This window comes from Cavia porcellus, unplaced genomic scaffold, assembly GCF_034190915.1.
Source record: "Cavia porcellus strain 051 isolate PalLab524CR breed Dunkin Hartley unplaced genomic scaffold, mCavPor4.1 scaffold_22, whole genome shotgun sequence".
NCBI lineage: Eukaryota > Metazoa > Chordata > Mammalia > Rodentia > Caviidae > Cavia > Cavia porcellus.
The window spans coordinates 43,949,072-43,961,210 of NW_026947505.1; the positions used below are offsets into that span (position 1 = coordinate 43,949,072).

At 34.8% G+C, this 12,139-nt stretch overlaps 1 protein-coding gene across 3 annotated transcripts in view; it reads left to right on the forward strand.

Annotated features, from left to right (window-relative positions):
* Pkhd1 (PKHD1 ciliary IPT domain containing fibrocystin/polyductin) overlaps window positions 1–12,139 on the forward strand; it is a 472,244-nt gene that overhangs the window by 309,460 nt on the left and 150,645 nt on the right. For all 3 annotated transcript variants that reach the window (XM_063233114.1, XM_063233116.1, XM_063233115.1), the window contains one exon: window positions 2,898–2,985. In XM_063233114.1, the coding sequence (XP_063089184.1) occupies window positions 2,898–2,985 (88 nt within the window). The remainder of the gene's footprint in view (window positions 1–2,897; window positions 2,986–12,139) is intronic.

The window sequence follows — 12,139 nt, forward strand, 5'->3', positions numbered from 1 at the left end:
ATAATCTGAAGATCCCCTGAAAGGTTTAGTAAGGGTTTCTAGTCTACTAGCAGAGAAATAAAGATGATAGATAAGTGGAGACTTTCAGTCGTCCTGAGCAAATTGTCACTTTGGGTGTCCATCAGAGAGTTGCCCTAGCTAGGAACCCTCGGTTGTTCTCAGTTTCTATTGGCCCAGATAAGCAAAAGTCAGTCTCCAGAAAGGAATCCAGCTCTCTGTCTGGTCAACATTCCATTGACTCCATCGGCCACTGGCTTCAATGTGGATTCACCAAACAGACACTGGGGAAACCTGTACTCTGCTTTTAAGGGTGGTAGCTGCTATAAGAGCGATTAATTAGCTGGCAGAGTTACCATTGTTCATCAGAGTTCTGTAAGGGATAGTTAAAAAACATGAGCCAGAACATTACCTAGCTCTTTGAATTTACTGTAAGTTTTAAAATCCACAACTTGAAAGGTTGGAGAACCTCCTCGTTCTAAATGTATTGAGGTCCCATAATGTATACTGCTTTAGGAGACAGCTTCTTCCACTGTCACATGGAAGCCAGCTTTCCCTACTATGTCTCAGGTTCCATCTCTACATGAGATGTGGCCCAGAACATTAAGCTGGAACATAGCTTTTATGTATGTTCTCCTGGATGGGCACAATTCTGATGACTCATTTGACCCAAAGACAGGGTGCATGTCCCTCATCTAAGATGACTTCCTTGTCTTCAATGTTAGCAAACAGTCATTTTCTATGGGCTTAACTAAGAAAAAAAAGTCTTAAATAGTCTAGAGTTCTTTCTGACTTCACATGCCTCTATAAGGAAAGTAAAATGTGGGAAATGAGTAGAGGTAAGGTCAAAGGAGGGAAAATGAAGCAGAACAGGCTTGACATTTCCTCTAGAGTATAGAGGAGGATGAGAGCCAGTCTGTCTCAGTAAAACCTGTCCTCCAAGTCTTGAAGACCATCCACCAGTCTAGTGCTGCTTAAATGGTGGAAGGAGTCCTGGTTTTACCATAGGCATGTATATATTCTAAGTCTGAGCTAGATTTCATTTAAGAAGACCCATTTTATAGAAGTTTATAATGAAGTCTTCTAGGGATGTTCTAATATAGTCTCTAGCACTATTATCTAAATATAGTCAAGCAAGGAGTACCAGGAAATTTCACAACTAATCAAATTTAATATGTACAAGAATAAAATAATAAAGATGTACCATTGAAGAAATATCATGATCTTATAACTTTCATTATTTAAGAAATAAGGCAATTAAAACAATGGGCAAATTGCAAAAATTTATCACAAGTAATTATAAGCAACTGGTGAAGACAAAATAAAATTTGAAGCATAAAAATTTGTTGCTTAAATGAGTACCAGTCCAAAGTTTATGAAACAAAAGATGCACTCTTACCTCTGTCTGATGATCTTGGTGGAACCTCCAAATGATATAGGAGAATGAAAATCCAAACTAACTGTATGTCCAGTATGAATTTGTGTTCCCTAAAATCAAAGAATGAATTTTAGGAACAATAGAGGTTAAGAGTAGAAATATTTAGAGTAGAAAGAAAGCTTCTTTCGGAGAGAGAGAGACTGAAGGGGTTCCAAGCAGGTTGCTTGATAATTCACATTTAAAGACATGAACTGGTTTTTGTTATAAATCTTGATGGAAATCTCTTTAAATTATTTCATGATCTTCTTTGACCAGCTTGCTTACCTTATGATGAGAAAAGATTTTTTATGATATGATAACTTTGTGAAATATATTTATAAAACAATGTTATGTGAAAGAGGCTTGAAGACATATCCTGAAAGTTGGATTATTTTTATAACCATTAACTCCTTTTTTGCTTTCATCTTCTGGATTGGAATTTTCAGTAAATTATAAATGTTAATATAAAGCATTGATTACTTTCCAATAAATAAGGATTTTATTATTTTAGACTATACTAGATAAAAAGCCGAGGTATATTATTGATGCATTTCTGTTGTTTACTTCTTTTATTCATGTACTTTTCTGATGAATGTTGTAAAACTCCTACATTTTCATCTTGCTGCTTTCCAGCAAAATAGAGTGTGCTAATCTAGACATATGCAAACAATCTATTTGAATGCAGGAAGAAAAAACTAAAACTTCTCATTTAATACACAGCAAATACTATTATATAAATTTATTTATCTAAAATAATAAATATTACCTAAGGGGAGCTAAATAAATATACATATGTTGAGAGTATGTAATTATAATTATTTTCATGCTGATGAGGTTTATAGGCACAGCAGTTTTAGAGCACTGTAATATCAGAAATTATGCTTAATATGATTGAAAATACCAATGAGACATGTAAGAAAAAAGCCCCAAAGAAGTAAAAGTGGTCTGTATCAAGTATGTTCCTGGAAAGACTTTACTTTATGAGTCTAAATAGATTTTATTTTAATACATAGGCCCTAAAGATTTCTCCCTTAATAAATAGAAAAGGACAAAATATTGTCTACTGAAAATAAAGCTACTAAATACCAAAAACCTGTCCTCAGGAAGTAAAATTGGCCTTTCTTTGAGAATCAAGTGTATAACATAAAATATTACGTATTTCAGTAGGACTAGAAATCGTTTTAAATCTTTTAATGGTGGGAAAGAATACTTCTTTGAATTTAAGGAACCATTAGCATGTTTCCAAGTTTTTAGCTTATGAGGTGGTATAGTTATTTCTCTGTAGCTTTTGAGAGAATATGTGTCATATCTATGTGAAATATATTTGATCTACTATAGAAAACTCAAGCACTTTTTTTTCATAAGGTATCTACCTATTTATATATAAATTCTGTAATATGTGTTTTGGATGATGACCTTACTTATGTGGCCTTAGTGATTTTGAAATATTTTTGTCTCTACCTGTTGCCTTTATTATTTTCAGGGGTTTATGGGAAGTTTCAGCTTCACGGTGCTTACCCTAAGAAATCCTGGACTCGTCTTGCTGCTGATATTGCCCCAGGAAATGATAGGTAAGGAATGAGTAGGCTTGGTGCTTTATTTTTTGCTTTAGTTTGTTATAATATGAAATCTAGTGATAGACATAATTCAAGGTTGAGTAAATAAAAAATGGGATATGAAGAATTTAAAAATTCTTTATAGCCTAATAGAAGAAAATATGCAAAAGATGGGACAGAGCATCATTTATTCCAGCAATAAATTTTACGTAATATATGTTTATTGTTTTCAATCTGAAAAACGTCAGTGTCATCAGATAATAAACGGAGTATGATTTCTGATTAGAAAAGGGAGATGTTAAGATACAGAGAGAAATAAAATAAGAGTGAGATGAAACATATGATGTATCTTATGGAGTTTAATAATGAGTCATAAAGAAGGGAATCACAGATGTCTCAAACCGAATAATTAACAAAAGAACAAAGTCATGCAGGTCTACCAGGACGCAGAAAACAACACTGAAATTAAAAAAAATGATAAACTACTTAAAGTGGAAAACAGAAATAAAAACCTATATATCACACATGGACTCCAACATGCAGAACAAGTGCTTTGGCACTTTATCCTATACTCTATTCCTGTATTATTATTTGAAACAGTGATTTTCATCAAATGGCTAAACCACCTTTCAAAGAAACAATACTTTATTTTTTTATTTAAAAAATATATAAAAAGGGGGAGATTAAAATGAAAGAGGACATAACAGCACAGGTCAGAACACAACAATTTAAGCAACATAGTGTTTCACCACAGGATAACCCGACATAACAGTAGCTACTATAGTGTCTCTTTCCTTGAAATATTTGAGTATGCCTTCATATACTATCAAACATAACAAGACAGTGTAAAACCATTCAAGAGGGTAAAAGTGTTACAGGGTATTTAGAACCAACTAACAGAAAATGAACAATGGTTTCTATACAATCTCCTTGTTTATATATATATATATAAGTACAGGAAAGGAAGAAGTTAAACTCTCATTATTCACAGAGGACATGATTATCTACATAGAATACCTCAAAAGTGCCACTAAAAAAGTTGTAGATGAAAAAAATTCAATATCTTATTATCTGGATATAATATCAACACTCAAAAATCAATAGTGTTCTTGTATACAAACAACAAGATCACTGAGAGAGAATGTGGGAAATCACACCCTTGACAAGACATTCAAAAAATGAAATACAGATCAATTTAACAAAGAAAATAAAAATTGAAAATTACAACACTTTAAAAAAGGAGATGGAAACATACATGTATCAGAAAATGGAAAGATGCCCCTTCTTTAGGTAGGAAGAACCAACACTTGAAAATGGCTATACTCCCAAAACTGTTATACCAATTTAATGTATCCCAACGAAAATACCTTTAACATACCTCACAGATCTAGAGAACACATGCCTAAAATTCATGTGGGTACTGAAGAGACTTAGAATAGCAAAGGCAATCTTGGGCAACAAAGCCAAGGCAGGAGCATCACAATCCATGACTTAAAATTATACTAAAAAGCTACAGTGATAAAATCAGCATGGTACTGGAAAAACAAAGCAAAATAAAATAAACAAACAAACAAAAAAATAGGACCAAGGACCAGAGGAACAAATTAGAAGATAAAGACACAACTTTCAACACACTCAGCCATCTTGTCTTTGACAAAGGGGCCAACCAGTTTTGCTAGAATAAACCAAGCCTCTTTAATAAACAGTGCTGGCATTTGGCATATGGCTTTCCATATGCTGAAGAGTAAAACTAAAACCATGTCTATCACCATGCACTGAAGTAAAGTCAAAATGGATCAAAGATCTAAATATTAAAACAGAAGCATTAAATCTACCGAAAGGGAAAGTGGATAGAAATCTTGAAGACATAAGGGTAGGCACAGAGGCCATGAACAAAAACCAAATCACATGGGAAGTTACTTCACAGAATCACAAACTGGGATCTCATCTTATTAAAAACATTTGCATCTCAAAATAAAACATTTGCATAGTGAAAAGAAAATCCTGGTGGGAAAAAATTTTAGCCAACTATCCCTCAGACAAAGTAGTTCTATCTAGGACATATAAAGAATTGAAAAAAAATCAGACTCCCCAAATTCAAAGACTGAATCCAGAAATGGACTTCAGAGATGAATAAACATTTCTCAGGTGAAGAAATACTAATGGAAAATAAATATGTGAAAAAAATTCAACTACCCGTCATTTGGGAAATACAAATTAAAACCACACTGAGATTCCATCTCATTCCAGAATGAATGGCTATCATCAAGAAATCAGCCAATAACAAATGCTGACAGAGTGTTGAGGAAAAAGGAAACTTTGTTGATGGGAATGTAGACTCACACAACTATTGTCAAAATAAGTATAGAGATTCCTCAAAAAGCTGGAATCAGAGGTCCCATTAGACTCAGCTATTCCCCTTCTGAGTATTTCCCCAGGTGAATTGAAAACATTATACTACAGTGCATATGTGTGCACCCATGTTTATAGCAACACAATTTGCAATAGCCAAATCTTGGAGACAACCCAAATGCCTATCAACAAAGGATAAATTTATAAGATGTGGTATTTTTATATGATGAAGTACTACTCAACTTTAAAGAAGGATAAAGTTGAGGCATTTATTGGTAATTGGGCACAAATAGAGTCCATCCTCATAAGTAAAATAAACCAGACTCACATATGTAAACATCATAATGTCTTCCTGAAAAAGTAAGTAAGTCCCAGTCTACTATTGATATGAAAAGGAAAGAAACAGCTCAGTAATAAAGAACAACGTATGGGTGAAAAGATAAAGAAGAGAAAAGGAAAAATAATATATGTAATAGATAAAAGAGAGCTAAGATAATTATACTGCTGATTTGTCTTAGTTCATTAAAAAAGTTTTTTATTATTTCATTAATTATGCACACTTATGTCATGTAATTAGAGTAACTATTTTGAAGATAATAATGTAATATATTAACCATTATAAATTTCCTATTATCTTATTTTTGAAATTTTGTATCTTTGATTTTATTTTTTCTCTTTAAAATAAAACAAAAATAACTATTACAATAGTTATTAATTATTCTTATTAAAGTTTTAGTCAGTATATTAAGGCAAAAAATGTTTTGTATTTAACTATTGAAAATGATCCAACCTATTATCTTTTGTGGATTATAATACCTTTTTTACCTAGAAAACTGGAGAGAATCTTCTAAAAGAGTACCAATTACATTCAACAGTTAGTGATCAAAACAAGAGCTTTCTAACATCTGAGAAATGAAATTTTAGATTATAATGTAAAATTTTATTTCAAATTTCAGTCATAAAATGTCTGTGAAGGACACATAGAAAAAATTATAGGACCAATAAAAGCAAAATTATAGAACACTACATAGAGGAATAATACAGATGAATAAATGGTAATCCATAACATAAACTGAAAGTTCCATATTTTAAAGATGTCATGTCCAATGCAACTTTAACTACAAGTCAAATATATGCATTAGAGTCCCATCATTAAGTCTAAGTTGTTTGGAGCATCAAATATATGAATGTAGCCAAATTTTAACAGTAAATTTTTTAGAAGTATTTACTGTAATTTTAATATGAGGAAAGTAATGAATTATTGGCAGAAAAATTCAAGAGAATATCTAGAAATAAACCCAAGCATGTTCTGCTATATTAGAATTTGAAAGAAATAACATTTTATTTTAGCTGTAAACATACTGGAATATTTGATAAATACTTTGACAAAAATATAAAAATGGATTCTCATTTTATGCTTTGCACTAAATCAAATTATAGATAGCTTAAAACAAAAATGTAAACTGGGTATGGTGGCAAATATCTATAATCCCAGCACTGGGGAGGCTGAGACAGGAGGATTGCCTTGATTTCCAGGTCAGCCTGAAGTACACACTCAGACCCTGTCTCAACTCTCCTGCCTCTCCAATAACAACAACAATAACAATAACAATAACAATAACAGTAACAGTAACAATAACAATAACAATCTAATGTAAAGTATATTTGAAGACAATTTAGGTAAATACGTGAAAAATTAGAGAAGACTTCTGATCAAAAGAAAGATATAACATTAAGAAATCATAACATTAAGAAATAATAGGCCTTTTATTTTAAAAAACTGAAGAAAATAGGAACAGAAGGATCTTATCTCAATCTGATGAAAACCATTTGTGACAAACTTACTATCAGCATCATATTATATGAGGAAAATCTTACAGAGCATTTCCTCTAAAATCAAGGATAAGACAAAGATGTCTGTTATCACCACTCCTGTTCAACATAGCCCTTGAAATACTAGCCAGAGCAATCAGGCAAGAGAAAGAAATAGAAGGCATACATATAGGAAAGGAAAAAGTCAAATTATTATTTGCATGACATGATCCTATACATAGAAGACCTTAAACAATCCATCAGAAGACACTTACAATTAATAACTAAATTCAGTAATGTGGCAGGATCCAACATTGATAAGTTCCTGTAAACAAATAGTGAATCACTGAGAAAGAAATTAGAGAAAAAATACCATTCACAAGAGCACCAAGAAAAATCAAATGCTTAGGAATAAACCTAACTAAGGTAGTGAAAGACCTCTACAATGAAAACTGTAACTCTGAAAAAAGAAAACTGAAGATGACCTCAGAAATTGAAAAGATATTCTTTGTTCTTGGATAGGCAGAACCAATATTGTCAAAATGTCCGTACTTCAAAAATTTACATGCAGATTTGGCACAATTCTAACAGAATTCTTTGCAGAGCTGGAGAAAACAATCCTAAAATTCATGTTGAACCAAAAGAGAACAATCTTGGGTAAAAGTAGCAAAGTGATCAGCACCCTGGACCTGAAATTATATCACAAACCTACTGTACAAAAACTAGCATGGTATTGGCACACAGACAGATAGGAGGGCCAACAAACAGAGTGAAGAATGCTCTAACAACCTCCCAGTACATTTAACTACTTATCTTTGACAAATGGGCCAGAAACCTACAGTGAAGGAAAGATAGCCTCTTTAATAAATGGTGTTGGGAAATTGGTAATCATATGCAGAAGACTGAGTCTAGGTCCATCTTTTCATCATATATTAAACTAAAATGAAAATGGATTTAAAACAGAAACATTTAATCTAGAAGATAAGATAGGTAAAACTCTTGAAGCATCAACAAATGGGATCATAGCAAATGAAAAGAAATAACTAAATTAAAAGACTGTACAGATTGGGAGAAAATTTTGGCTAACAATTCTTTGAACAATTCTTTGATATATATATATATATATATATCACCCTTAATGTAAGAGACCTAATCCAAAACTTATCAAGTTAAATGGACTTCTCAGAAGAAGTACAAATGGAAAATAAATAAATGAAAAAATGGTCAAAATATCTGGCCATTAGAGAAATGCAAAATAAAACAAAACAAAGATTATGTTTTTTCCCAGAACAAATGGTCGTCATCAAGAAATCAAATTACAATAAATGCTGGAGAGATTGTGGAGGAAAAAGAAACTTTCCACCTGTTGTTGGGAATGTAAACTAGTACAATCATTAACAATGCAGAGATTCTTAAAAATCTGAAACTAGAAATTCAACCTAGCATTTACCTTGTAGGTATCTTCCAATAGAGTTAAAAGACATCATATAACAGTGATACATGCTTACCCATCCTTACAGCAGCATAATCCCTAATCATTAAATCCTGGAAGCAGCCTGTATATGCATCAGCAGATGAATGGATAAAGAAAATGTGATATTTACACACACTTAAGTAACATAAACTTGAATCATTTGTGGGAAAATGAATGCACCTTGAGATGTAATATTAAGTGCAGTAAATCAGACACACAAACTTAAACATCACATGGAGTCTCTTTAAAATTCTTTTATTTATATCTTAGTTCCTTTTTCATCCCCTGTCCTTCTTCCCTCCCTCCATCCACCATCTCTTGATCCTCTCCCTACTTATTCTCTTAAATGAGAAACCTAAATAAAGAACAAAAGGAAAGATAGATAATAGAAAGTCAGGAGATAGATGTTTCTCAGATAGGAAGGGAAACAAGAGCTGGTGGAAGGGAGGAGGGAAGAGGGATGGGATGAAAAAAGAACTAAGTGTGTCAGGTACGTGTGCCCACTCCACACAGGAAATGGCAGTATGTACGGCAAATATGTGCAAAAAAGAAAAGAGGAGGAAGATCAGGAGGTGTGTGACAGGGGATTGGGAAAAGGAAAGGAAGAGGATCAGGAGGTGTGGAAGGCAAGGGGGATAAAGAAGGGAATAGGATGTATTCTGTACATGTTCCAAGTCCCACAAGGACTGTACACATTATGTGTTACTCGCATGTACTGATAAAGAAAGAAAAACTAAGATCTGATCATATAAAATGTAATATTTATGAATGTTAATTATACAGTGTAAGAGCAAATGATAAACCATAAAGGGTTTGCACATATAATAGTACAGATGGGAAGGCCAATATTTTCAGTTTAAAATCTCAGGAACAAAAAATATGAAAACAGAAATATCTCTAAACAGTTTCAATATGTGGGTTCCAAGAGAAGATGCACTTCTAACCATTACACAGACATCTGACTAATGTACTTTGAGTTGACAAACATTAGGAGATCAAGACATTCAGCTTGGAGCTAATATTACATAATAGTCTAGCATCTTTCAATGTATATAGGTGGGTAGGAAATATCTGCAAAGATGTACAGCACAGAAAGTATCAGGTTGGTGAAATGACAGGTACTCACTGTTCTAAGGTGGTTTTTCTACATACAGAATATTTTACATAGTACATATTATTTTTGTAGTTATTTTGAACAATTATTCAGCACAACTTTCATGAATGCATAATCTTTGACAAACATTGAACTGCATTCTCAAGATTCAATAGCAAGTAAAAACTGACATGGTCCCTTCCCTCAGATATTAGTCAAATGTATTGAGAAGTGTAAAATTATATATATATATATATATATATATATATATATATATATATACACACATATATATATATACACACATACATATACACATACATATATGATGAATTCTATAAAGAAAGTTTAAATGCCTGAAAACATGTGCACGTGATAATTTGCAGCAGTGAGGGAAATTAGAGAAGACTTTCCTGAGGAGTGATTTCAGAAGTAGGAGCTGAAAGGCAAAGGGTATTAGTGAATCAAACTTGGGTATATGTGGAATCAGTGCTCTAAAGCAAACTCCTTTTAGTCATTCAGCAAGCATGAAGAACCCTCCCTATGAAATAAGTCTGGCTAAAACACAAGAGACATAAAAGAAAATTAGAAGGGATTGCTGTGTTCTAGAGCTGATATATTGATAAGGAGAAAAAGAGACAATGAACAAGCAAGCACAAGCATTTAAATAACATAGCTGCAGACTGTACTATATGTCAGTGAGAAAGTCAGTAAGAAGGTAGGATTGAAAATGGCTGGTGTGGAGAATGTAGGCTTTTAAACTGGATGAACATGAAATGTCTCTCTGGGGAAAGGGGAATTTGAGCTGAGGTCTGATGGGTAAGAAGCAGTGATCTGTGCACTACAAATAGTCAAAAGTACATCATAAAGGACACACTGTGTTGGCCTGGATGTGGCTGTGGGGAGCCGACGGACAGAAAGGAGGTCACTCTTGGCAGCACAGAAGCAGAGAGTAGGATCACATGGCATGCGAGGCTCAAGTCCATGGGGCCTTCTTGTTCAGATATGAGAGGTCAAAGGGAAAATTTCTGCATATTTTCTGTAGGTAAATAGTGAAATACAACTGGTGCTTAAGAAATAGTTCTGGCTTTGTCAGTATTAAATGGATAAGGGCAGACGTGGGGCTTCAGAAGACCAGTCAAGGCTGGAAATCACAATGGTGATGGAAGTGGAGGAGGCAGTGGTGATGGGTAGAAGAGAAGACTGTATAGATGATTCCATGTTGAGGGGCAAGAGGAGCACCCCAGATGTTTGGATAGTGCGGCCTCGGGGGTAGCAGACGGATAGGCAGAGAGGAGACTGGGAGGTGAGCAGGTTTGTCATGGAAAGTGGAAGGGGTACACTAAGTTGGAGACACCAAGCAGAGATGTCATGAGGGCAATTAGACACATAATTTTAGAACTTGGAGGGAAGAGGGCTGAGAATGATCCTGGAAATGGCCAATGTCACTATCTAATCAGGAGGATGGAGGTGGAGGGGAAATTTGGAGGTGTGGAGTGAGGTTGGGGCCAGTCTGAAGTTTTAGGCTGTAATAGAGGAGTCAGTGAAGGAGATTATGAAGAAGTGGGGGTTGGAGGTAGCTTTGGGGTGAGAGGGAGATAGAAAAAGGGCTGGACCCCTGCTCTTCTTCTGACCCAGCCAATGCTGCCACCCAATGGGAGGAGCGCTCAAAAAATCAAAATTAAAGTCAAGTACTGGGGAGGCACCGGGGCCACTGATGATACTCTTGGGTCCCTTTAACCCCAGTGGGCCAAGATTAGCCCTACAGTTCTTCCTGGAGATGATAGAAAAGCCATAGAGGTAGCAGTTTCGGAGCTGAAATTTATACAAAAGTACAGAAACTGCCAGAGCTTCTGCTGTGACAGTACAGATGTCCTGGATGATTTGCTCTAGAAGATGATGTCTTGGACATGAAGAGCAGACCTATTCCATTTGGAGAGCCCTGCCCTGTAAATGAGCCTGTCCCTCTCTGACACTACTCCGAAAGTCCTGGAACAGTTCTAGGAACCACAAGGAACTGCACAAGCGCAGAGCGTTCCTCCTGTATATAAATCACCCTACTCTGGCAACCAAGAAGGTGGCACCTTCTCTGCGGAATAAATCCTTGTAACAAAGGCTTCAGTGGAGTGGTCCTGTTCTCTGTTGAGATTCTCATGTCCAGCACAATGGACTGAGCAGCTGCTTTGAAAATTCTTGATAAACCTGAGGGTGAGTAATCCTGAAAGAGTTCCACAGACCCAGAGACGAGTGGCAACACTGGCAAGGTCTGCAGTTGCCAGTGAAAGCCTAGGCTGACAACAAAAGAAAGGGCTCCAGAAAGGTGCAAAACACCTATAAGCACAGAATGCAGTGGAGCTGATGGGAAGGTGAAGTCGGGGTGGGCCTGGGGAGGGAAGGTGTAATGGTAAGAACTATGCCAGCAAAAGCTGAAACACTGA